This window comes from Rattus norvegicus, chromosome 1 (assembly GCF_036323735.1).
Source record: "Rattus norvegicus strain BN/NHsdMcwi chromosome 1, GRCr8, whole genome shotgun sequence".
Taxonomy (NCBI): domain Eukaryota; kingdom Metazoa; phylum Chordata; class Mammalia; order Rodentia; family Muridae; genus Rattus; species Rattus norvegicus.
Genome location: NC_086019.1, coordinates 93,398,096 through 93,423,446, shown reverse-complemented (window position 1 = coordinate 93,423,446; position 25,351 = coordinate 93,398,096). Strand labels below are relative to the sequence as shown.

At 51.4% G+C, this 25,351-nt stretch overlaps 3 protein-coding genes across 8 annotated transcripts in view; 1 reads left to right on the top strand and 2 right to left on the bottom strand.

Moving 5' to 3' along the window:
- Window positions 1-3,369, top strand: part of Ryr1 (ryanodine receptor 1) — a 131,228-nt gene extending 127,859 nt beyond the window's left edge. For all 4 annotated transcript variants that reach the window (NM_001419537.1, XM_039100854.2, XM_039100852.2 and 1 more), the window contains 5 exons: window positions 947-1,103; window positions 1,896-1,960; window positions 2,201-2,301; window positions 2,906-2,957; window positions 3,158-3,369. In NM_001419537.1, the coding sequence (NP_001406466.1) occupies window positions 947-1,103; window positions 1,896-1,960; window positions 2,201-2,301; window positions 2,906-2,957; window positions 3,158-3,253 (471 nt within the window). In that variant the 3' untranslated portion in view covers window positions 3,254-3,369. The remainder of the gene's footprint in view (window positions 1-946; window positions 1,104-1,895; window positions 1,961-2,200; window positions 2,302-2,905; window positions 2,958-3,157) is intronic.
- Window positions 1-25,351, bottom strand: part of LOC103689966 (MARCKS-related protein-like) — a 980,777-nt gene that overhangs the window by 625,193 nt on the left and 330,233 nt on the right. The gene's annotated exons all lie outside the window — the stretch shown is intronic.
- Window positions 3,451-24,987, bottom strand: Map4k1 (mitogen activated protein kinase kinase kinase kinase 1). Of its 3 annotated transcripts, none has more exons than XM_006228716.5 (32): window positions 24,675-24,987; window positions 24,457-24,514; window positions 24,248-24,338; window positions 23,550-23,614; window positions 20,637-20,692; window positions 20,498-20,545; window positions 20,315-20,357; window positions 20,153-20,225; window positions 19,299-19,430; window positions 18,860-18,922; window positions 18,701-18,782; window positions 17,731-17,844; window positions 17,324-17,402; window positions 15,890-15,948; window positions 15,729-15,772; window positions 15,595-15,639; window positions 13,874-13,916; window positions 12,957-13,119; window positions 12,797-12,879; window positions 11,645-11,668; window positions 10,823-10,907; window positions 8,218-8,294; window positions 8,074-8,134; window positions 6,791-6,899; window positions 6,646-6,704; window positions 6,403-6,506; window positions 5,592-5,763; window positions 5,057-5,119; window positions 4,888-4,977; window positions 4,732-4,802; window positions 4,330-4,385; window positions 3,451-3,633 (listed from the first exon to the last, which is right to left on the bottom strand). In XM_006228716.5, exons 1-32 carry the CDS (start codon window positions 24,771-24,773, stop codon window positions 3,564-3,566), a joined length of 2,481 nt encoding a protein of 826 aa, XP_006228778.1. In that variant the 5' UTR covers window positions 24,774-24,987; the 3' UTR covers window positions 3,451-3,563. The 3 variants fall into 3 exon arrangements, with proteins under 3 accessions (XP_006228778.1, XP_008757344.1, NP_001099713.1); NM_001106243.1 differs by having other exon boundaries at window positions 3,454-3,633; window positions 5,592-5,766; window positions 24,675-24,878; XM_008759122.4 differs by lacking the exons at window positions 8,074-8,134; window positions 8,218-8,294 and having other exon boundaries at window positions 5,592-5,766.

The window sequence follows — 25,351 nt, the reverse complement described above, 5'->3', positions numbered from 1 at the left end:
ACCTGAGATGACCGCCAGGGGCCACCATCCTGTTTCAGGTGATGCTGGGATCACATCCAGGGCCTCGTGCATACCAGACTACCTGGTGCAACTGGGGCCACCTCCAGCTCTGACCCTTGTGTTAGTTCTGCCCAGTGTGCCCAACAGAGGCAACAAGAAGACAGGGATTGTTCTGACCCTAATCTAGAATATAGTCCATCGTGGTGGCAAGAGCATGAGACGGCGGTCACTTGGAATCCCTGATCAGGAAGCAGAGTGAGAGGGGTGCCTTTGTAGAGAGAATCTCTTCCGTACTGTGTGGGAACACCATCTGTCAATAAAGAGCCGATGACCTACTAGCTGAGGCAGGAAGTAGGAGGTGGGAGTTCCAGCAGGGGGAGAGGATCTCTGGGATAGCATCAGGTGCAGGAGGAGATTCTCCTGGAACTCTGAGGAGACAGACGCCTGAAACCAAGGAGAGGGAACCAGCCATGTGGTACTCAGAATAGAGTAAACGGGTTAAATAAGCTATGAGCTAGACAGGGAGCAGGCACGAGCTTATGGCCTAGGCATTCGTTCACAGCTAAGTCTCAGAATTGTTATTATTTTGGGAACTGGGGCACAGGTGGAAAACCTTACAGTTACTTTTCCTTTTTTATTCATTCTGGGGCCCCAAACCCACACTGGGGCCACACTCAGGCCCAGTCTTCCCATCTCAATAACCCGATCTAGAAACTTCCTCATGAATGTGCCCAGGAGTGTGTCTCCTAGTGGAGTCCCGATCCTGTCCAGTTGATGATCTGAACTGTCACCAGCCCGTGCCTTCCTGTGACAGCCGTGACACTCCCCCAGCTGTGAGAGGCAGGGCCCAGGGCTCTCCATCACCGCTTTGTCTCCAGGCCCGCCTAGTCCAGGCTTCTGGTAGGTGCTGTGGCTGTTGACTGAGTGACCCACCTCTCCTCCCCAGTGCTACCTGTTCCACATGTATGTGGGCGTCCGGGCCGGTGGTGGCATCGGGGACGAGATCGAGGACCCGGCTGGTGATGAATATGAACTGTACCGGGTCGTCTTCGACATCACCTTTTTCTTCTTCGTCATTGTCATCCTACTGGCTATCATCCAGGGTCAGTGCTGGCTGGGTGTGTGGTGGGAGGGGTGCATAGTGCCCAGAGTCTGCCTAGCTCCCTGGCTTAGCCTCTCCTTACTGTGAGACCTTGGGCATTGGTCTCTCTGGGCATCAGTTTTCCATCTGAAAAATGGAGGTGTCGAAGCAAGGCACAAGGCTGGGCAGTGGAGGCGCACACCTTTAATCCCAGCACTCAGGAGGCGGAGGCGGAGGCGGAGGCGGAGGAGGCAGAGGAGGCAGAGGAGGCAGAGACTGGTGGTTCTCTGAGTTTGAGGCCAGCCTGGTGTGCAAGAGTGAGTTCTAGGATGGCCAGGGCTACACAAAGAAACCCTGTCTTGAAACATAAAAACAAACAAACAAACAAACAAACAACAACAACCAAAAAAAATGGGCACAGTGACACATGCACTTGGGAAGCTGAGGCCAAGGGCCTTCCAGAAGCTTAAGGCTAACCTGGTCTCTGTTCCAGACCAGCCAAAGCTACATAGGGAAAAAATAATTAGGGTGTTACTGGTACTAACCTCAGAGACTGCCAGAAAGATTAAGCTGTACTTGCTTTGAAGTGTCTGTGGATACTAAGTACTCTGTCTGTAGATACTAAGTACTCTGTGGATACTAAGTACTCTGTCTGTGGATACTAAGTACTCTGTCTGTGGATACTAAGTACTCAACGAATACCTGCTTCTATTCTGCTTGGGAAGTGCCCTAAAAGTAAGAAACCCACGTAAGGAAAGCAAGGCCCAGAGGTACTCAGCGTACCTGGGTTTTGACCTATGTCTTGCCACCCCAGGTCTGATTATTGATGCTTTCGGGGAGCTCCGAGACCAACAAGAGCAAGTGAAGGAAGACATGGAGGTGCGTCACGTCCAAGAGTGGATCTAAGGAATTATGGGATACATAGGGACAAACTAATTGGGGATATTACTGGTACTAACTTCAGAGCCCGGAAGATTAAGGCAAGTACTCAATAGACAGCTGCTTCTGTTCTGCTTGGAAAGTGTGGTGAGGTTAGGAACCGCATGGGAGCAAGGCGAGACCCAGAGGTACTGGGTGTCATGGAGCCTTGACTCTGACGACATCATTCACTGTCCTCAGACCAAGTGCTTCATCTGTGGGATAGGCAGTGACTACTTCGACACGACCCCACATGGGTTTGAGACCCACACTCTGGAAGAGCACAACCTAGCCAATTACATGTGAGTACGGGAAGTGATGGGTGGTCAGAGGGTGGGAGTAAGCCTGCGGCTAGCCAGGGCTACTGAGCCTGGGCCAGTTACAGAAAGGGATGTGGGTATCCCTGTGGGTGGGATTTTAGAGTCAGGAAGTTATCACTGTGGCTCAGTGATAAATGAACCCCCCAGTGAGAAGCTGGGGGCATTGTTCATTTCAGAAGAAATGAACTGCACAGCTCGGTGGTAGAGCCCCTGCCTAGAATCCCCCAGTGAGGGGCTGGGGGCGTGGCTCAGTGGTAGAGCCCCTGCCTAGAATCCCCCAGTGAGGGGCTGGGGGCGTGGCTCAGTGGTAAAGCCCCTGCCTAGAATCCCCCAGTGAGGGGCTGGGGGCGTGGCTCAGTGGTAGAGCCCCTCCCTACAATCCCCCAATGAGGGGCTGGGGGCGTGGATCAGTGGTAGAGCCCCTCCCTACAATCCCCCAATGAGGGGCTGGGGGCGTGGCTCAGTGGTAGAATTTCTACCTAGCATGTACTGAGCTCTGGGTTTCATCTTTAACACCAGAAAATAAAACTCAACCTCAATATCAAGTGTGGGTCTTACCTTCCTCCTGTGGTTCTCTGTCCCTCAGGTTTTTCCTGATGTATTTGATAAATAAGGATGAGACAGAGCACACCGGTCAGGTAAGAGGTGCTAATGAGGGACCAGTAGGGGACATGGCTCAAGCTATTCCGGCAGGCTGTTCTCTAGTTACCCTCATGTACCCAGCAAACTAGTCTTCAGAGAGGACACTAGTCTTCAGAGAGGACGATCAGCAGGCAGCAGAGAATCCTTTGAGGCATGTGAAGATGTGACCAAGAGCCCCTTATCCTCTCAACCCTAGGAGTCATATGTCTGGAAGATGTACCAGGAGAGGTGCTGGGACTTCTTCCCTGCTGGAGACTGTTTCCGAAAGCAGTATGAGGACCAGCTTGGCTGAGGTCTGCAGCTGGCCCTCCCCCACCTCAAGTGCCTTCTCCCACTGCAAGCTCCTCCCCAGGCAGCTGGGGACAGGTGATCCTGAACTAGACCAATAAAGCCTCTGCTACACCCCCAGCCTCATTGTGTGGGGTCATTTAAATCTGGGGGGGGCGGGTGGGAGGGGGGCTAGGCATCCAGAAATCTCTCCCCCAAGAATTTCAAGATGACAAGACTAAAGTCAAGTTTATTGGGAGATAAGGACATGTTGTGACCACTAGTGTGTCCCTTAGGGTCTGCAGGTGTCCGTTTCTCAATGCCCTCTCAATGGTTCATTCCTGGATGTAGAGGTTGCTGGGGGCGGTAGGGTCATCCGTGGGCCGTGTTTCCACCACTACAGGCCTGAAGAAGACGAAGGTCAAGTCATTCACTCGTTCATTCTCAGAGTAGTTAACAGAAACTGCCCCATCCCAATGCGGGCTCTGACAATGACTTGGTGACATATGCCTACAATCCCAACAACTGGGAGGCTGAAGCAGGCAGATCTGGAGGCCAGGGTCATCCTCAGCTACATAGGGAATCTGAGGTTAGCCTGAGCTATAAAACCCTGTCTCAGAAAAGAAAAGAAAAAAAAAAAAGAGGGCTGGCAAGGTGGCTCAACAGGCAAAGGTGATTGTCACCAAATATAATGACCTAAGTTCAATCTCTGTGACCCACATGGTAGAAAGAGAGCGTCCCCTCCTAAAGGTGTCCTCTGATCTCCAGGTGCCCTCCGTGCCACATGCCCCCCAAACCCCAATGTGGAAAAAGAGAAGAGGGGATTGGAGACCAACCAGGGCTACATAGGCTATCTCATAGCAACAGCAGTGGGGAGCCTTGGGGAGTTCACACCCCACCTGAATGGTAAACTAAAGGCGTGCAGGGAAGCAGAGTGCAGGGGCTTCTTCTGAGGGCAGCCAAGGCTCCCGAGAGTCACCGTGGAGCCGGAGCCTCGGGAGGGAACCCAGTGAGAGAACATGGAAGGGTTTTCTAGGCCACGGAAACCTCACTCCGCACCGCCAGCCTCTCTATTCCCCATTCATCCCTCCACCGCCATACCTCGGGGAGCAGAGCAGACGGAAGGTGAGGGTGGGATCTCTCAGCTCCTGCAGCGGCTGTGGAGAAAGTGTGTTTGTGTCCATACTGAGAAGTAGGACCTCCCCTCTCCCTACAAACATGACTTCCTCGGGGTAAGTCTAACTCCAGAAGCTGGGTGACTTTGAGCATGTGGCTTAAACGGCGCCCTATCTGATAGGCAACTGTACTGTAAAGAGTAAGTCAGGAACCAGGGAAGCCCGTAGAGTGCTCTGTGAGGTGAGCCAGTTTCCACTTAGGTGACAATGTGTGCCTTGAGACATCCCAACAGGAGTCTCTGTTCTGACACAGGGCTTCTCCAAGCCCATTCAAAGGATGAGAAGGTTGAGGTTGAGGACAAGGGAGTGGTGTGAACTGAGAGCCTACCTGTTCCGAGTCTGGAGCCCACACCTGAACTCCGTGCTTCCAGAAGGCCTGGAGTCGATCTCCAACCATTGCTAAAGAGGAAGCAGTTGCCTGTGACCCTGACTGAGGTCACAGAGCGCCCACCCTTGACCCTGGGCCCTCCCATCCAACACATACCCACAGCCTCGACCGCTTCTGTCATGGGGATCTCAGGGGTGCGAAGCCCGGGAGCTGGTGCCCCCTCCGGGGTCACTAGCTTCAGAGAGCCTGGAAGGAAGTGGAAGGAAGGTTTTGTGCACAAAGACCTGGGTTGAGGACCAGGAAGGGAAGAGAGGAAGGCTCTTACCATCCATCAACACCATCACCATGTCTTCCTTTACTTGGATCACCTGCACTGGTCCCTTGTGCTCTGTGAGAGAAGCAGGGGCTTAAGAACTAACTGTCTGGCTCTGTTCACTTAGCACCCCTCAGGTCCCCTGCCTGGCACATACGCTCCACCCAGTTATGACCGGTCAAGGAAGACCACACATCCTACCCAGCCACTCTGCCCTTCCCCTTCCCTGGTGCCTTAACCTGTAGCCCCACCTTGTCTTGCAGCCCCTTCTCACGAGCGTTTCCTTTTCTGAAGCCACGCCCCTTTCCTGAAGCCCCGCCCACTCCTGCAGCCCTGCCCCTTCCCTGCAGCCGGAACCCCCTCCCTGCGGCCCCGCTTTGGTCTGCAACTTATCCCCTTGTTCCTCTATCCTGCAGCACTTCCCCTCCAGGACTGCCTCTTCCCTACAGCCCACCTTCTGCAGCCCCTCCCTCTCCTAAGGCCCCTCCCTCCCTGACTGTCCCTCCCTCCCCTGCTGCCCCGCCTCTCAGCGACACAGCCCACACACCGGTGCTGGAGTCGTCCAGCCAGCAGGACAAGGCACCGAAGCGCACGGTGTGGAAGAGTACCGACTTTGCCGCTTGCCCCGGGCTCACGCCGATGCACACAGCCGGCAGCTCGGAGCCGGGCGTTGTCAGCAGCGCGAACACCGGCAGTGGCGTGGGCAGCGGGAACAACACCTGCTGTGGGCCCGCAAGGGGAAGGGCGACTCAGGGAAGCTCTGAGACCGGGGGTGGGGGTGGGGGGATGGGAGTGGGGTAGGTGGGGAGTCCCCTTGGAGAATTTCGGGCTTCATTAGAAAGAAACAAATCGTGCTTTTAGAGTAACGGTGGCTTTGTCTGGAGGCGTGTCAGACTGCCGACAGCATGCTGGAACCCCACCCCTACACACACCAGGGCAGCAAAACCACTTTAGACTCAAAGGGACAGACCCTTGGAGACTGAGAAATAAGCTCAGATGTGAGGGGCGGGGCTTAAATACCAGGAAGTTGTTTTCCTTTTTTTTTTTAACGATTTACTCATTTTTATTTTTATGTGCTTGCATGCACGTCTCTGTGAAATTGTTGAGTCCCTGCAGTTGGAATTACAGACGGTTGAGAGCTGCCATGTGGGTGCTGGGAATTGATCCTGGGTCCTTTGGAAGAGCAGCCAGTGCTCTCTTAACTGCTGAGCCATCTCTTCAGACTCTCAGGAAAATTTCAAAATGCCTCAGGACGGGGAGGGAGCAACGGCATGGACTGGGAGGGGTTCATCCAGTTCTTTATATAAGCACAAATGGTGGAAGACCCAAGCTACATCACCCTCACTCTACAAACTTACCCGGACAAGCAAGAATTTGTTCATTGGCTGGTACCACTGGAGCAGAACCACAGAGGTCTCCAATGCTCCACACAGGAATGGGCCCCCAGAGCTGGCACCCTCGGCTGTGGAAGTGGACAAGAATGATCAGGGTCCCTGTCCCAGAGTCACCCTCTATCTTTCCTCGACCTTACTGATACTGTCCTTTATTGACACTCAGGGATAGCCCTCCCGATCAGTCCGCACCCGGAGGCTGGCTCTCACCCACACAACAAGCCCGGCAGCCTTTGGTGTCCTGGATCTTACTGGAGACCATGTTCTTTCTGAAGGAGGAGGAGGAGTGAGTGGCTGCAGGGGGGTGGGGAGCAGTGGGGGCAAGGAAGCCAGTGGCACCCTTTGGGGCTCCTACCTTGCCAGGAACCGGTGAGGGCTGATGTGAGCGATGGGGCTTCCTGTTCTGACCTCTTTTCTTTCCAGAAGGCCCAGGATACTATGAGAATACAGGTGGGGTGTCTTCCCTGCAGTGTGTGTAGGAGAGGGGGAGTAGCAAGCAGTTAGAGGACCCCCACCAGCCCACTGGAACCTCCCAACATGGATTTGCATAACCCCACTTTCCAGTCACACAGTTTCCAGGCTCGGGGTCCAGTCACTGATCTGCTCAGCAAAACAGAAAGCAGACAAGGCTGTCTGCCTGCATCCCACTGCTGCACTCCCCACGGAGCTGAGACTGGTCTTGAACACCCATCCTCCTGACTCTACACCTGGCACACAGTTCAAAGTTTAACAGAAAACCCACCCGTGCCAGGTTGGTGGCACCTGCTCATAATCTCAGAACTTGGGAGGCTAAAGCAAGAGAGTCACTCTAAGTTCAAGACTAGCCTGGGATATACAGTCTCAAAATATATATATATATATATATATATATACACATACATATATATTGATGATTATGCTGGGCGGTTCTCTGTGAGGTCCAGGCCAGCCTGGTCTACAAAGTGAGTTCCAGGCCAGCCTGGGCTACACAAAGAAACCGTCTTGTGTGGGTGGGTGAGGTGCTGCTGGAGACATAGCTCAATGGTAACACATTTGCCCTACAGACAATGGCCCTGTTACTTACCAAACAATAACAAACCCTGTAACTTCTTCTGTCTATCTTTTTTTTAAAATTTATTTATTTTATGTATGTGAGTACCCTGTAGCTGTCCTCAGACACACCAGAAGAAGGCATCAGATCCCATTACAGATGGTTGTGAGCCACCATGTGGTTGCTGGGAATTGAACTCAGGACCTCTGGAAGAGCAGTCAGTGTTCTTAACCTCTGAGCCATCTCTCCAGCCCCTTCTTCTGTCTATCTTAATAGAGACTAAATTCTGATTGTCAGACCCACCTGGCCCTTACACCCAGAGATGTCAAAGTTATTTAAAGATGAATTGATTGTAAAAAAAAAAAAATTAACTCACAATCAACTTGAGAAGTGAAGATATCAGAGCTTCCATTTTACAGATAGGAAAACTGAGGCTCAGGGAGAGAAGAAGCCCCTGGCCTTAAGTTAAACCAGTAGGACAGTAGTGGGATTTGAACCTCAGGCCCAGTGGAGGTGAAGACTCGGTCTGTGCTCATCCATACATACCCACCCTCCCTGAACCCCTGCCCCTCCCCCATCCCACAGGCTGAGGGAGACGCGAGAGAGACCTGAGAGAGACATGAGGAGGTTGTTGATGCAGTACAGCCAGGTTGTGCGGCCAGGAAAGATCTGCAGAGAATGGGGTGACTTCCGTGATTCCCATGACCCTATGCCACCCGACCCCCACTCCAAGCACTGACCCCTTCCCTCACCATTTCCAGCGTGGCCTCCTGATCATTCCGGTTCAGTATGAAAATGCCTTCCTCTGCACCCAGGAGCAGATGCTGGTCTGAGTGGGCCAGATAAGGAGGTTGCTGGGATCTCTCATTATGGGGGACGGACCTCCCAGACCTTTGTCCAAACCTGGCCCTCTACCTCAAACCCACCCTTTCCTATTAATTCATCTTGTAGGCTGACATCCGCAGTTTCTACCCCCTCAAATCTGAGCTTAAACCCCACTTAGTCCCTTAATCCAGTCTCCATGAGCCCTTTCCCCTTACCCAGCCCCTCTCTTCTGCGATTTGCCAATGCCTGGAAGTTCTTTGTCCTCACCCTCCCCCCACTGTCCAACTTACTTCCGGCAGCAGCCTTCTAAGCCCCGCCCCTTCTTCTCCATTTCTGGTCTCCAGCCACTAATCTTTAATACTGGATCCCCAACCATGGATCAGTGAGACTGATCAGCTCTGGTGTCTCTCATTTTTAAAAAAAACATTTGTTTTTATTTTATATGTATGAGTGTCTACATGTGAACCTGTGCACCATGTACATGCAATGCCCTCAGAGGCCAGAAGGGGGTGTGGGATCCCCAGGAACTGGAGATAGAGAAGCCTGTGAGCCCCGGTGTGGGTGCTGGGAACTGAACATGGGTCCTCTGGAACAACAGCCAGTGCTCTTAGGCACGGAGCCTTCTCTCTCCCCAGCCTGTCTCTTGTTTTATGAGATCTGGTCACATGTATCCCACTGGCCCTTGCTATGAAACCAGAGTTAACTTTGAATTTCTGATCCTCCTGCTTCTGCCTCCTAAGAGCAAGGGGTACCAGTGTGGGTGACTATGCTTTTTGTTTGCTTGCTTAAGAAGGCTCTTATTGGGGACTGGAGAGATGGCTCAGAGGTTAAGAGCACTGACTGCTCTTCCAGAGGTCCTGAGTTCAAATCCCAGAAACCACATGGTGGCTCACAACCATCTGTAATGAGATCTGATGTCCTCTTCTGGTGTGTCGGAAGACAGCTACAGTATACTCACATATATAAATAAATAAATATTTAAAAGAAGGAGGAGGAAAAGGAGGAGGAGGCCCTTGTTAGCCAGGCAGTGCTAGCGCACGCCTTTAAGCCCAGCACTCAGGAGGCAGAGGCAGGTGGAGCTCAGTGAGTTGGAGGCCAGCCTGGTCTACAGTGGAGTTCCAACACAGAAATCTTTTCTTGAAAAACCAAAACACAGAAAAGAAAAAAGAGGAGGAAGAGGAAGAGGAGGAGAAGCCTCTTGCTATACAGCTCTGGCTGGCCTCAAACATGTGGTGATCCTTTTGCCCCAGTGGTGCTGGCATTAAAGGTGCACACCTCTATCTATTCCAACACTCTTTTTTTTTTTAGATTTTATTTATTGTATATGAGTACACTGTAGCTGACTTCAGACACACCAGAAGAGGGCATCAGATCCCATTACAGATGGTTGTGAGCCACCATGTGGTTGCTGGTATTTGAACTCATGACCTCAGGAAGAGCAGTCGGTGCTCTTAACCACTGAGCCATCTCTCCAGCCCGTATTCCAACACTCTTAATGTTATTTAGTACTGACCCCTCAATCTTATCCTCCATCTGTGATCTCCTGACTCTGTCCTTGTCTGCTGTAGTCAGACCCATCCCCCACCCCAAACTGATCCTAATCTCTACCATCAACATGCAGGTGACATTCATCTTCCATTTGTGCTCCATCACGCTCCCCTAACTGTAGATGATCTTATTAGACGATCTTATTCAGACACCGCTGGCCTCTAGACTCTGACTTTTCTAGTACCTGCTTTCAATTCACCTTTTCCCTTCCCCTCTTGGATCCCAAATCTAACCACAACTTCTGCTCTGGACTGGGCTAGGCCAACACCGCTCCATCAAGATCCTCCTTCGGCAAGAGCGCCTGGTTCCCAGCCCGCAGGCCTGGAGGCTCACAATTGCCTGAGACTGTGAGCCCTACAGGCTCTTCTGTACTCTGCAAATGCCTGTGTTTGTATGCACAAACCAAAACACAGCACACACTTGTTGATGGCTTCCCGGGGTGAATAAGTCAGTTTTCTTTAAGAGCTAACCATGTGCTAGTGGATGGCCCCCACAGTCATAAAAAAAAGGAATGGCACAAATTCAGGATGGATGGATAGAGAGGTGGGGCTGGATCTGGGAGGAGTGGAAGGCGAGGATATAATCAAAGGATATTGTTATATTCTCAAGGAAGTAATAACAATATTGTATTTTAAAAAGACATTATCTAAAATTAAAAATGTAAATCTTAAGGAGTAAAAGGGAGCTTCCTGGGGCTGGAGAAGTGGCTCAGTGGTTAAGAGGACTTGTTGCTCTTGGAGAGAACCTGGTTCAGTTCCCAGCACCCATGTGGCAGCTAGCAACCAGTTAACTCCAGTTACTGAAGAAATAGCGCCCTCTTCTGGCCTCTGTCAATGCTGCATGCGTGTGACTGATGGACAGGCATACATGCAGGTAAAACCATTCATACATAAAATTAAACAAGAAAATATTCTTCCATTAGGGTCCCTGTCATGCCCACCTGGCTCCTCACCCCAGGCTCTCCTGGGCCTCCTGAATGCCCACCTTTCGTCGAGGGATGTGTCCAGGCAGCCGTACTGTGGATCTGGAGGGGACAGCCGTTGAACAATTTCACAAGAAGGGTGTATTCCTGGACGGTCATGGCCAGTGGGCAGCATCGAGCAGAGGACAGGAAGGTGCAGGGTTCAGACTCCGTCCGCGCCTCCGAGGCGTACAACCCCCCACTTGCCCCCACTCTACCCGTCTATCTGTGGTTCTGCCTCTCACTGTCTCATTTACCATGGTTACATGTGGTCCAAAACACATTACATGAGATATTTAAAAAAAAAAATAAACATTCATTTTGTTTTAGTTGTTTTGTTTTTTAGATAAGGTCTCACTGAAGCCCAGGTCGACCTTAGATTTTCTCTGTAACCCAGGCCTTAGATTCTCTATGCAGCCCAGACTGGCCTAGGTTCCCTGTGTAACCCAGGCTGGCCTTAGGTTCTCTATGTAGCCCAGGCTAGCCTCAGATTCTCTATGTAGCCCAAATTGTTCTTAGGTTCCCTATATAGCCCATGCTGGCCTTAGATTATAAATGTAGCCCAGGCTGGGCTTAGATTCTCTATGTAGCCTAGGCTGGCTCTCAACTCCTGACCTTCTTGCTTCCACTTCCAAAGTGCTGGGTATTATAGGTGTACACCACTGCACGCTGATCCTTCAATAAATCTCTAATTTTGCCTATCAATGAACCCCCCCATAAATATGTATATCAGTGGAAAATATAGGATTGGGTACTAGCCAGTTTGAGGCACCCATTGGGTCCTGAAATGGATGCATCATGGATAAAGGGGAAGTCTCATATATAACCCTGAGTAAACTACTTACCTCTCGGCGCTTCTCGTTCTCCATCTGTGAACAGAAAACAGCCACCTCTAGGATACCCCTCTACAGAGTCTCACTACGAACCCCACTTGGCCTAGAACCTCCTCTTACTCCCACCTTTGCGGTAATGGATACAGAAAGCAAGACTAAACTGTCTTCCCCTGAGCCACACTCCCCAGCCCCTCACTGTTGAACTAGACAAGCTCACCCCTGCAAGACACTGCCCCAACCTTTCACAGCAGAATTCTAGGTAAGTCTTCTGCTGATGACCAGTTTTTTGTCAACTTGACACAAACTGAGTCATTTGGAAAGAAGGTACCATAAGAAAATGCTTCTACGAGATAGTGGGACATTATTACTACCACTATTATTACTATCACTATTATTACCAATTAATGGGAGAGGGTGGGCGAGGGCCCAGCCCACTGTGGGTGGTACCACTCTTGGGCAGGGATCCTGGGTTGTATAGGAAAGCAAGCTGAGCAAGCTATGAGGAGTATGGCAGACAGCACTGTCCCTCCTTCCCCTCTGCGTCAGTTCCTGCCTCCAGGCTCCTGCCCTCCCTCCTCTGCATGGCCTGTGAGGTGGAAAAGCAAGCCAAGCCCTTTCCTCCCCAGGCTGGTTTTGGTTGGCCTTTTCTCATAGTGATGGGAAACTAACAGGAAGAGCTGAGCTACACTCCCAGCCCTGCAGCTCCCCACTGCCCTGCCTCAGCGCCCCCTTGGGTGTGTGGCTACCACAGAGTAGGTGGTATCTATTTCCACATATGAGGGTTTGCACTTTATGAAGACACAAGACTGGGGCTCAGAAGGAAAGCGCTGGCTGTGAGGAACTGAGTTTGGATTCCCAGCGCCCATGTTAAAAAGCGGGGCATGACTATGGTTCTCTGTAACCCCAGAGACAGACTGGTTCTGTCTCAGAGGAACTGAGCGTGATAAAGCAGGGCACCTGATGTCCTCCTCTGGCCTCCATATATGCCTCTACACACATGCCTGTGCATACACCACCTACCCACCCCCACGCACAGACACGCACACATCCCACGAGATCAGCATCTGGCACAGACAAAGGACTCCTTAAGTGTCACCTATCAGATGCCTCCCCTCTTCCACTGGGCTGCCCTAGCCCATCTCCAGACCGGTAGCTCACTCTTACCTTTTTCCTCATCTTTTCCTTCCTAGGGGGTAGGAGTGGGGGCTGGCCTGGCTCCGGGGCAGCTGGGTTCCATAGCGAGGGATCTGGTGGGAGTTGAAACAAGATCAGGCCAGGAGGCTTCCACCCCTCCCTATCTTCCTCCCCGGGGCTGTCCTGGTACCTGAACGGGCTGTGAGATGAGGGCTGCGGGTGGCTGGGGGAGGTCCAGGACGGGGAATACGTGGAGGAGGCCCACTGGCGCACCGGACCAGCACCCCTGGGCTCAGTTGCCCGTCGTCCCTAACTCCTCCAGAACCATCATCTGATGGAGACCGAATTTTGGGCTACAGAGACAGGAATATAGGAGAAATAGGTAGACAAGAGGTTCCAGAAGACAGTGTACTTTGCACCCCAAACCCTGCCTCCTCTAGGACCAAGAATCAGCCGTATCTATGGCCCTCCCCATGACATCCTGCCTTGTTTCCACCATTTCCCAGACCCACATTCCCATGAGAAGGGACATCAGCACACACCAGAAAACAAGGGGTTAATGCTGGACATTAGCCTGGCTACTTAACCAGCTCTCGCTCCACCCACCACTCCAGACACCCAGCCTTGCTCTAAACAAACAAGTTTTCATTTCGAGACAGGGTCTTGCTGTCACTGGGTAGCCCAGGCTGGCCTTGAACTTGCTACATTGCTAAGAACGGTCTTGAGCTTTTGATCTTCCTGCCTCCACTCCCAGAATGCAGCCACACCCAGATCCAATGGAGTAGCTATACATCCATCCGGAACCCCAAATTCTTTTCTTTCTTTTTTTTTTAAGGTTTATTTATTTTATGTGTGAGTACACCGTGTCTTCAGACACACCAGAAGAGGGCATCAGATCCCATTACAGATCCCATGTGGTTGCTGGGAATTGAACTCAGGGCCTCTGGAAGAGCAGTCAGTGCTCTTAACCACTGAGCCATCTCACCAGCCCCTGAACCCCAAATTCTTAAGTTTTCTGTAATAGACAAACACCTCTGGCTTCAGACTCTAAACATTTACAACGTCCCAGCATCAAAGGCCTTGGCCTTAGGATTCCCAGGGCCTTACCTTGGGGGGCAGGGGAGGAGGTAGGTTCTCTGAAGGGGCAGGACTGAAACACAAAGACAGGGTGAGCAACTGTGGGTGGGAGGGACAGGATGGGATGTTTCAGGCTTATGGCCTAGGGCCAAGGGACAGTGGGGTAAGGGGGACTTAGGGCCATGGCTATAAACATAAATAGCAGCTCTGGGCTTTTACATGGTGTTCACGAGAAGACACAGGGTCCTGCTTCACTCAACACTCTACTCCTCGTACCCCGCACATAAGATAGGGAACAAACAGGGCAGGCTTGGAGGCTATCTCTGAGCCAGGGCAAGGAGAATGTGGGGACTTGGGATGACTGCTAGGGTGCAGCTTGAGGCTGGGGACTCAGACCCTGACTGGTAGGAAATTGCCATGGGTCAAAATTTTAGTCTGAGATCAGGCCTCCAGTCACAGTCTGTAATCTCACTTACTTAGAAAGCAGAGGCAGGAGGATTGAGAGAGTTCAAGACCAACGTGGGCTACAGACTGAAGCTGGGTGACCAAGACCTGGGGGAGAAGGTTGGGTTGAAACTTAGTGGGGTAGGTAACTAGGTAGGTAACTAGAGGAGTCTGAGCCTAGGAAGTGGGTAAGACGCCACAGCTGGGATGGTCAAGTGGGGTCAGACCTGGGCCTGAGGGGGTTAGATAAAAAGTAGAAGGAGCCAGACCTGACTGGGCAAGTAATACCAGTTACTTAGAAAGCTGAGGCAGGAGGATTGCCTGGGCTACAGAGTGAATTCAGTTCCAGCCTGCACAACTTGGTGCTATCTTGTATCAAATTAAAAGCTAGCCATATCCTTAATCCCAGCATGTGAGAGGCAGAGGTAGGTAGATCTCCGTGTGTAGGGCCAGCCTGGTCTAAATATAGAGCTGGGACTATGTAGTGAGATTCTGTCTCAAGGTTTTTTTGGTTTTGTTTTTTTTTCCTTCTGTCTTTTTCAGACAGGGTTTCTCTGGGTAGCGCTGGCTGTTTTGGAACTCACTCTATGGACCAGGCTGGCCTCGAACTCAGAGATTTGCCTGCCTCTGCCCCAAGTGCTGGGACTAAGTGTATGCTACCACTTCCAACTTCAAAACACAATTATTTTTATAGACAGAAAACTTGCTCTTCTTACAGAGGACCTGGGTTCCCAGCACCCACACAGCAGCTCACAACAGCCATAACTCCAGTTCTGGGATGGGGGGGGGTGGGGGGGTGGGGGTGTCTATCGCCCTCTAGTGGCCATCACGTGCACCAGGAACGAATGTGGCCCAGGCAAAACACCACACACAGAATAAATCTCAAAACTTTTTTTTTCTTTTAACATAAAGAGACCTGAAGATGTAGTTCAGTGATAGAGTCCCTGCCTAGACTCTACTGTGAAGGGGCTGTGGGCGTGGCTCAGTGGTAAAGTGCTTGTGTCATGAGTAGGAAACCTTAAGGTCAATCTGAATGAGGAAGAGGGGGTTTGGGAAAGAAGGGAGCGTTGGAATTGGGATGGGGGAGTACAGGAGTCAGAGGTGAAGGAAGGTAGAGGGTCCAGTGGGCCTGAGGAGCAGGGATGGAGAAGAGGAGGGACGGTGGAAGCTGCACTGAGGGTCAGCAGAGCTCAAGCATTGGGGTGAAATGTAGGAAAGGTTGGGGTCTGGGGTAGAGGTTGGGAAGACACAAGATAGGGGTTCTCAGGTGCTGAGGAGCCGCAGTGAGGGATTCATGGGGGTCTTACATGTCCACATCATCATAGTCGTCATCAGAGTCTGAGAGTTGGCTCCTGGAGAATGACAGGCATGACCCTCAGGTGGCTCCCACATAACCCCTCCCCCTCCCCTCCAGCCCGGAAGAGGGGGAGGGGTCCTGGACCTGGGACTGGTGCTCCTGAAGTCTGCAGAGGGCTGTAAGAGAACCTGTGGGATTGGGAAAGAGTAAGCACAGCACCACAGGGCAGGAACGGGGGGGGGGGGGCTGGGGGCGGGCGGGGGAGGGATGCATCTGGGGAGAGCCCAGGAGTCCACTCAGCTCACAGTGTCAGCCTGAGATCTGCATTCCACACATCTGGGCCTCTGGAACTCCATGTGCCGCCCTGGGAAAGGGGAAAGGTAGGGGAGACAATCCAGTGAGGGGTAGGGCCCTGGGAAGTGGGCGGAGACAATCCAGTGAAGGATGGGGCAGGGAGAGTGTGTGGAGACAGAGAGGGGCGGGGCTAGAGCCTCGACCTTAAGGGTGGGTGGCTCCGACCCTTGTGGGAGGGGCTTTTGTTTACAGGGGTCTTGTCTGGGGGGTCAAGGGGTGGCAGCAGAGAGGTAGGGTGCTCAAAGTAGCTGTGAGGCATTTGTTTCTTGGGCATTAAGTAGGTATTAGGGGTTCTGACAGGTTTTGTGGTGGTGGTGGTGATGGTGGTGGGAGGGGTTGATTGGTTGATTTTTTTTTTTTTTTGGTATTTTGGTTTTTTGTTTTTTTTTTTGTTATTTTGGTTTTTGTTTTTGTTTTTCAAGACTGGTTTCTCTGTGTAGCCCTGGCTCGCCTGGAATTCACTCTATAGACCAGGCTGGCCTCAAGCTCAGAGATTCACCTGCCTCTGCCTCCGGGAGTGCTGGGATTGAAGGTGTGCACCACGACTACTGGCTTTTTCTTCTTTTCTTCCTTTCTTTTCAATGTATAAAAAAGTTACATGTATTTATTTGTTTCGTGAGAGCGAGGAGCGTGTGGAGGAGTGTGTGCATCAGAGGACAGCTTGCAGACGCTGGTTCTATTCTTCCACATGGGGATTCGGGTCTTTAGCCTTAGCAGCAAGCACCTCCCCCACTGAGCCATCCCACGAGGCCCTCCTATTTATTTATTTTTTATTTTTTCTCTCTCTCTTTTTTTTTTTTCTCGGAGCTGGGGACTGAACCCAGGGCCTTGCGCTTGCTAGGCAAGCGCTCTACCACTGAGCTAAATCCCCAACCCCCCTCCTATTTATTTTTAAGACCGGCCACACATATGTGACCATGAAGTTCTGATCCTTCTGCCTCCACTGCCCCAGTGCTGGGATCACAGCTGAACTTCAACCTTAGACCTTGTGTATGTGGGGCAGGTACTCTACCATTTGAGCTAGAACCCCAGACTGTCCTTATGGGTGTTTGTTCTTTGTGGATTTTTTTTGTTTGTTTGTTTGTTTGGTTTGGTTCGGTTCTTTTTTCCTGTTATTGTTTTGAGACAGGGTCTCACTGTATCAGGCAACCCTGAACTCACAATGGTTATCCTGAGAGCTGGGATTAATGGTATGTACCATCATGCCTTTGGACCGATTCTGGAAGTTTCTTTCAAGTCAGAGCTGGAAGGTGGTGTCAAGGGACTGAGGAGAGGGGACTCTACAGTCAGTTTGAGAGCTACATGGCTACAATTTCTTGGAATTTGAGCCCATGCTGGTCAGACGGTGTGCTAGGTGGCCCCAAACTGTAGGGTTTTCTACTCACGACAGCAATCTGCGTCTGGAATCCCCAGCGAGCTGGCCCGGTAGGTAGATCTGATCCGCCGAGGGATGGCAGGGGGAGGCTGGGCAGAAGGGCAGCCATGTTAGTGCTTGCAGACCTCTAACAGTCCTCCATCATGCTGCAAGCCCACCTCAAACCCTGTCCAGCTTCCTGTCCTCATGCCATCTCCCTTCTGTTTGTTTGGTTTTTTTGTTTTTTGTTTTTTTTTCCGGAGCTGGGGACGGAACTCAGGGCCTTGCGCATGCTAGGCAAGCGCTCTACCACTGAGCTAAATCCCCAACCCCTCCATCTCCCTTCTGATATATGCTTCCAGGCAGCTTTCCTGGCAGGAAGAGGAAACTGCACTAAGACCCAAAGGTCCCCATGTCCTTCTCCACTAAGGCCCTCACCTCAGGCTCCTCATCTTCAATCTCAACGGGCAGCCCTTTCCCAGGATTCTTCATTTTGTCAAGAAGATCCAAGATCAGGCCTCTGTTCAGTCCTGGCTGGGACACCAGCTGATGCTGTGGGAGGGGACAGAGGGTCAGAGGGCTGGCACAATGGGGGACACAGGTTAGGTGACTCGGGTAAGAGAATGTTCCAGGGAAGGTACCAGCTGAGGGAGAAGGGGGCGCTGGGAGACTCCTGGGCCCAGAGAGCCTGAGAAGTCTTAAGGAATTAGAAGAATTTGGGGTTCCAGAGGGGAGGTAAGAATTCCAGGATGCCCTTGAAGCAACCAGGCTTGGTGAAGACTCTCGGGAACACATAGAGGCCTTGGGGACTTGGCAAATTCCAGCAACTCAGGAAAACTTAGAAAGCTCTGGGGTAAAGCCAGACATGGTGGCTCATGCCTCTAATCCCAGCCCTTGGGAAATGGAAATTCAGAAGTCTAAGGTCATTCTTAGCTACATAGCAAGTATGAGAAGTATGAGGCTAGCCTGGACTGCATGAGACCAAACAACACACACACACACATATACAGAGAAAGAGAGAGAGAGAGAGAGAGAGAGAGAGAGAGAGAGAGAGAGAGAGAGAGAGAATAAGCACTAGGAAACACTAACTGGGTATTAATTTGGTTTGAGTTTTATTTTTGTTGGGTCTCATGTAGCTCAGGCTAGCTTCAATTTCTCGATGTAACTAAAGATGGCTTTGAACTTCTGATCCTCCTTTCTCTACCTCCTCAGTGCTGAGACCGTGTTTGTGCCCCAGGCCTGGATCTCCCTGTACAGTTTGGAAGGTTCTGTGGGTAGAGTCCTAGGGAACTCTGAGGGACTAGGGGTTTTGAAGGGATCACCAGGGTTCTCTCTATAGCTCTCGTTAGCTGTGGAAGACTTGGTAAACCCAGGCTGAAGGAACAGGGTAGGGAGGAGAATGGCTTACACTGAGCATCTTGGTGGCACTGGGGCGTTTCTTGGAGTTCTTAGTGAGGGTGACTTTGACAAAGTTGTGGAAGGAAGAGGACCTTGGGAGGAAGAAGCCAGGTCTGGTATGAAGGGATCTGAGTGGCCCTCCTCACACCACATACCCATTCTCCCTTACCATTTGCCCTTTTCCTTTAGCCGCGGAGGCTGGTAGCCGCTCTTGGTCATGAGGAAGAGAACCCTGGATGAGTAGGGAAGAACATGGGGTTCAAATCCATGGGGACAGACCTCACAGTTTCAGGAGTTCCCCATGGAAAGAGGAGAGGGGAAGTGGCTCAGTAGGTAAGAGCACTTGCTGTGCAAGCCTGAGGACCTGAGTTCGAATCCCCAGATCCCTTATAAAGAGTGGGTATGTCCGTGACTCTAGTGTTGACTCTGCTATGTAGCTCAGGCCAGCAGCCAGTTGCCGACCTCCTGCCATAGCTACCTGAGCGCTGGGGTAAGGAAGCCATGCCTGGCTGGGAAAGCAACCTCTGGGAGAAGCTGTTTGTGAGGAGTCTTGCTGGGCATGGAGGGCCACACCTGCCATGCCAGCACTTGGGGGTTTAGGCCTTTACCTGAGGGGGTGCACATCAAAGAGAGGGGGCTGAAGCTCGGCCAGCTCGATGGCTGTGATGCCAAGAGACCAGATGTCACACAGCTCATTGTATCCACCTTTCAGGGCCACAGCTGCCACCTCTGGAGCCATCCTGTGGGCAGAGACCCTCAGAGAGCAAGAAGTGACCCAGGGACAGGAGAGGGGTAGGGCGAGGGGGAAATGCAGGCACAGACAGAGCCAGGGGAGAGGATGCCAAGACAAAGTTACAGAAGGAGTTAGAAAGGGAAAGTGTGGATGGAGGCACTCAGGATCCCAGCACGCTGGAGGTTAATGCCAGGAGCCAGCCTGAGCTACGGACTGAGGCGTTGACTCAAAAAACGGGAGGGAGGAAATGAGACAGAAGCTGGGAGTGTGGCTCAGTGACACAGTGATGGTATTAGAACCAAGCTTCAGTCCCCAAGACAAAGTAAAAGGCTCAGAGCTGCAGGCTCAGAAAACACAGAAATAGATAAAAAGAGTTGGGGAGAGATAGGGATCAAGGTACAAACCAACCCAAGCTGAGTGTGGTGGTGGTGCATGCCTGTAATTGTAAAACTCTGGGAACTGGAGATAGGAGAATTGGGAGTTCAAGACCAGCCTGAGCTATGGGAGAACCTGTGTTGTCAACAACAAAACCACACACACACACACACACACACACACACACACACACACACACACCACAACCACCACCACTGAAACAGGCAGAAAGGGCCAGGGGTCATAGAGAAGGAAACGGTCTTTAGTAGGAGAAGGCAGAACCAAAAACTTCCTGGGGACCAAGATGGGAAATGCCCCTGCTCCCAGCCCAGCCGCTGACCCAGCACCCCTCACCAGTATGGTGTTCCAATGAAAGACAGGCGTCGGGCCAGTGTTGCCCCAATCTGGGCTGAGATCCCAAAGTCAGCTGGAGGCAGAGACAGAAATAATGTGGGTCTGCCCCATCCCCGTCTCAACCTCCATCAGCTCCCTGGGCACCCTGTGAGCCACACTCACCCAGTTTAACCTCCCCGGAGTCATTGATGAGGATGTTGGCTCCCTGGGGACCAGAGGAGGGATTAGAGAACCCCCTTTCCTGTGCTCCACTACTCCCACCCCTGTGACTGCACCCTAAAGTTCAAACTGAGTTCTAGGCCCCACTATGACCCTCCCTCGGTGGCACCCTTGTCCCCAGTCTACCTTGATGTCTCGATGTATCTTCTTCTGTGAATGCAGGTAGGCCAGTCCCTGGGGAGAGATGTGAGCAATGGTCCCAGGTGAACTCCTGGTGCCTTGCAAAAGCCCTGCTTGCTTTGGGAGTCCCCTGGCCCCTCCTCACCTGCAGCACTTCCCGGCACACATAGCTGATCTGGAGCTCGGACAGAGAGCCGGTCACTGCAAAAGTCATCCCAGCCAGGCCAGGGGTTGGGAGAAGAGTCAGGAATCCTGGCTCTCTGAGGTCCCCAGCCTCCCTCCACCCATGACACCTAATAGGATGTCCAAAGAGGAGGGGACTTTAGATAGGACAACCAGAAAGGGGAGAGAGATGGTAGTAGCTATCTGAAATGTGGTTGCTCTTGCCTGTAAACCAATTACTTGGAAAGCTGAGGTAAGAGGGCTGCTCTGAGTTTGAGGGTAGCCTCAGCTATATACCAATATACGGGCCAGCCAGGGTTACATAGAAAGACTTGTTTCCCAAACAAACAAAGAGCATTTGCACATGGGAGAAGAGAGAGAGAGACAGATAAATAAGCAGCTGTAGGGTAGAGGAAGAGAATCATTCAGCAAATAATTACAACAATCCTATTCTGTGCCAAGTCCTGGAGACACAGCTACAAGCAAGATAGTCGGTCCAAAAGGCTGGGGGTGTGGCTCAGTGGTAGAGCCCCTGCCTAGAATCCCCCAGTGAGGGGCTGGGGGCGTGGCTCAGATCTAGATCCCCTGCCTAGAATCCCCCAGTGAGGGGCTGGGGCGTGGCTCAGTGGTAGAGCCCCTGCCTAGAATCCCCCAGTGAGGGGCTGGGAGCGTGGCTCAGTGGTAGAGCCCCTGCCTAGAATCCCCCAGTGAGGGGCTGGGGGCTTAGCTCAACAATAGAGTCCTCACCTAGCATATGAAAGTCCCCAGGTTTCATTACTAGCACATGCCCCTGCAAACACACACACACACACACACACACACACACACACAGATAAAACTCTGCTTTCATGGAGAGAACACTCCAAGAGAAATAATATATAAGATGGAAAGATGGAAAGGCTGGAGGAATTTTTCAATGCTGGACCTCTTGCCTGTTAGTTCAAAAACAAATAAGAAATAATAAATAAGGAAAAGGGCTGGAGAGATGGCTCAGCGGTTAAGAGCACTGACTGCTCTTCCAGAGGTCCCGAGTTCAATTCCCAGTAACCACATGGTGGCTCACAACCATCTGTAATGGGATCTGATGCCCTCTTCTGGTGTGTCTGAAAAGAGGGACAGTGTACTTAAATAATAATAAATAAATAAATCTTAAAAAAAAAGGAAGGAAAAAACATATAACGTAAGGTGTTAATACACTAGTAATTGTAAGAAAAAACAGAACCAGAAACAACAACAGGAAATATGTGTGGGAAGGGCATGACATTTTACACATGCTGGTCAGCAAGGCTACCATAAGAAGTGGAGGCGGGGGTGAGCTGGGTCCGACTATGCAGGAGAAAAGGAGGAAGACCAGAAGGCAGCAGGTAATGGTCGGTCAGTAGCTTCTCCCTAGAGGACTATGGGAGACGAGCCTCTGCAATGTGAGGGCAGAGAAGATGAGCAATGGTAGGGATACAGAGACAGACAGACAGACTGACAGACAGACTGACTGACTGACTGACCAAGCGTCAGAGCAGAGGAGGAGATAAGCAGAGAGCAAATGCAGGGAGATAGACATATTTTGGAAGACGAGCAGGGTTAGTGAAGAAGGAACAAGAGAAAGATGGGACAGAAGGTGTCAGGCAGACAACGGGGCTTACACGATAGTTGGGTGAGTCACTTCCTGCCTATTGGCCTCAGTTTCCCGTTCTGGGGGAGGTTTTGTGTTGCCCGGATGGAAGCTGGGACCTCGAGCCATCCTACCAGGCAAGCATTCTGCCACCGAGCTATAGCGAGACCTTTTCAGACATTTGAAATTTTGGGCTAGGGGGAGTTAGACAGAATAAGAGATGTGAGTACCAGAACTTCAGACAAGGCTGAGGTGTAGGGCCTGGTTGCAGTTGATTGGTCGTTCTAGCTACTGAAAGGCTAAGGCAGTGAGATCGTAAGTTCAAGGCCAGCCTGGGTAGCTTGTTGAGACTGTCACAAAATAATAAGTAAAAAGAGGGCTGGGGAGCGTCTAGAGAAATTGAAGGGATGTGTTAATAATACATTGTATACCTATAATGTTTTTAAAAATAGATAAATTAATTTAAGTTTAAATTAAACCCCCAAAGAATAAATTAATTAACTTAAAAATGGGGGTAGGTATCAGGGATATAGTTCAGAGTGCTTGACTAGCAAACATAAGACTCTAAGTTCAAAACACACTACTATAGCAAAAAAAAAAAAAAGCGTGTGTGTGTGTGTGTGTGTGTGTGTGTGTGTGTGTGTGTGAGAGAGAGAGAGAGAGAGAGACAGACAGACAGACAGACTCAGGAGGGATGAGAGACCTATGTAACTCATATTCCCCTGAAAGGTGGACCACAGGCTAACAGGCTAGACCCAGAAATTCATTGATTGCCTGCCCAAAAATCTGAGCGACTAATCTGAGTTAGAGAATGCAGACATAGGCCTGGTATGCTATCACATGCCTTGAATCTCAACACCAGGGGTGGCAGAAGTAGGCAGAACTCTGTAAGCTGGAGACAAGTCAGAACTATATAGTGAGAAGCCCTTCTCAAAAAAGAGGAAAGAAAGGAAGAAGGGAAGAAAGAAAGAAAGAAAGAAAGAAAGAAAGAAAGAAAGAAAGAAAACACAAAAATGCCACAACCCAGGAATAATTTTTGGCAAGAAAACCTAGACATCCAGGCAAAGACAGAGACATGGAAGTGGAAGGGATTATTGCCTGGGAAAAGACAGGCAAGACCCACAGGGGCTGGAGGGTAGGGTCATCACAGGGTCCCCAGCATCCTCCAAGTGGATGGGCCCAGGGTAAGATGTGGGCCAGGAAGGCAGCTCCCAGGATACAAGCACAGAGAGAGGGGAGAGGTAGACTGGTGGTAGAAAGGGGCCTATGTCCGTTTGTCTTTCTAACCTTGGTAGATGTCCTGGAGGGAACCGGCTCCACAAAATTCCATGCAGATCCATAGCTTCTGAAGCCTATAGGGAGTCAAGAAGGCAGGGATTACCATGGTATGAGACCTCCCAGGGCTATCTCACTCCCCCTGCCCACCAGAGAGTGTCCTGTTCCCATGGCAGAGGAGGTTGAGGATAGACCAGGAAGTGTGCGTTTCAGAGCAATTTGACTGAAACCTAGGTCTTTGGGTTCCAATCCAAGGGCACCCCACTGCCATACCAGAGTAATTTAGGGGACAGGGCAGAGGACTCATGGAGAAGCAGACAAGACAAAGAGTCCCGGGTTAAAGGGACGGATGTCATAATTGGGGCAGCCGAGATACTACCTTGGGAGCCAAAGAATTGGAGGGTGCATATTAAAGAAGCAGAGTAAAAATGGACGAGGCAGGGAGCAGGCCAATGGGAGATTTGATTACAACAACAACGAAGAAGGTTCTAGATTAGCCCTTAAATTGTTGGGTACTCAGTAAGAAAGGCAGAATTTCAGATTGGGAATCAGACTGGGATGCCCCAAATAAAAGTGAAAGTCCTCAGGTTGGAGGTCAAGTTAGGGTATCTGGGTCACAAATGGTAGTTTAGTACTGAGGACCCAGTTACCGGTGCCTGGTCAGAAATAAGGGGTTGGGGCTGGGGTTGGGGGATGGGTTAAGACATCACCAGAGGTAACTGCCATGGTAAGCCACGATGTTGGCGTGCCGGCAAGATTTCAGCATGAGAATCTCCTTCTGAAGGGTAGAGACGTCATCATCTGTGAGGAGGGGCCGGAGAGAAAAAGTGGCTCCAAGCAGGGGCTTACAGAAGTGTTCCCCATAGCCCAGGAAGTATAAGGGCAGGGATGGGGAAGAAGTTTCTGGGGCCGCTCTCACCAGGCTCCATCTTCACCATCTTCAAAGCCACTAGGTCCTTAGACACCTTGTCGCGAGCCTTGTAAAGGGGAAGTTGGCCATCAGGCAGGCACCATAGCTTGCCATCCCCAGCATCTCTGAACCAAGGCCAAAGCCTGGCATTCCTTTACAGTCCTGTTTGTCGGCCTCACCCAGCTCTCCCAGGTTTGATGGTGGAGGAGACAGAAGGGCTTTCTCACCTTGAACACTTCTCCATACGTTCCACCACCCAGTCGCTGCAGTAGATCATAGTGTTCTCGAGGGTCCTTATTAAAGATGTCAGGGTCCACAAGGGCCATCCCTGGAGGCCGGGGCTGGGCCAGTGCCCAGTGGGCCAACAGGGCCTCAGGGCTCAAGCTTTGGTATTACCCTCTGTCTCCACAAGTCCTGGGCCCGCCTTGACTCTGTGGGCTGTGGCCTTCCCCCTCCCCACTCTCGCTTCCTGCCCCAGCTGCAGGGCTGTGCAGAGGGCTCCGCAGAGGGCTCCACCCCCGTCCCCTGGGTTCTGAGAGTTTGATCGCCTTGGGACTGATGGGACTCCCCTTTACTCCCTGAAGGACACTATGTAAATAAGATGCAAAAGTTCTTAAATGCAACCTTGGGCTGACCTAGCTCCCTCTCCCCAACACTCTCCTATTTTGGGAGGAGTCACAGGTTACAGTTGAACCTCTGCTGAGTACTTGAAGATTTGGAGTCAAGCCAGAGGTCGCAGGTCTGCACAAAGCTGGATGAGTAGCAGAGGACTGTTTACTCGTGACACATGCGTGTGACCTAAGTGACAGCTGGGCTCAGGGCACCTGCCCACATGGCACATGTCTCTGCATCGCTTCAAAAGTGTACGGAATCTGTGGCAGACGTGGAACACTTGTTAGCAGTC

Coding starts and splice junctions, on each gene's coding strand:
- Map4k1 (NM_001106243.1), bottom strand. CDS start 24,773: ATGGCCCTTGTGGACCCTGACATCTTTAATAAGGACCCTCGAGAACAC. Junction 15,640..15,728: donor TTCAGGAGCACCAGTCCCAG/GTCCAGGACCCC, acceptor GTCATTCTCCAG/GAGCCAACTCTCAGACTCTG. Junction 12,880..12,956: donor TCATCTCACAGCCCGTTCAG/GTACCAGGACAG, acceptor AACTCCCACCAG/ATCCCTCGCTATGGAACCCA.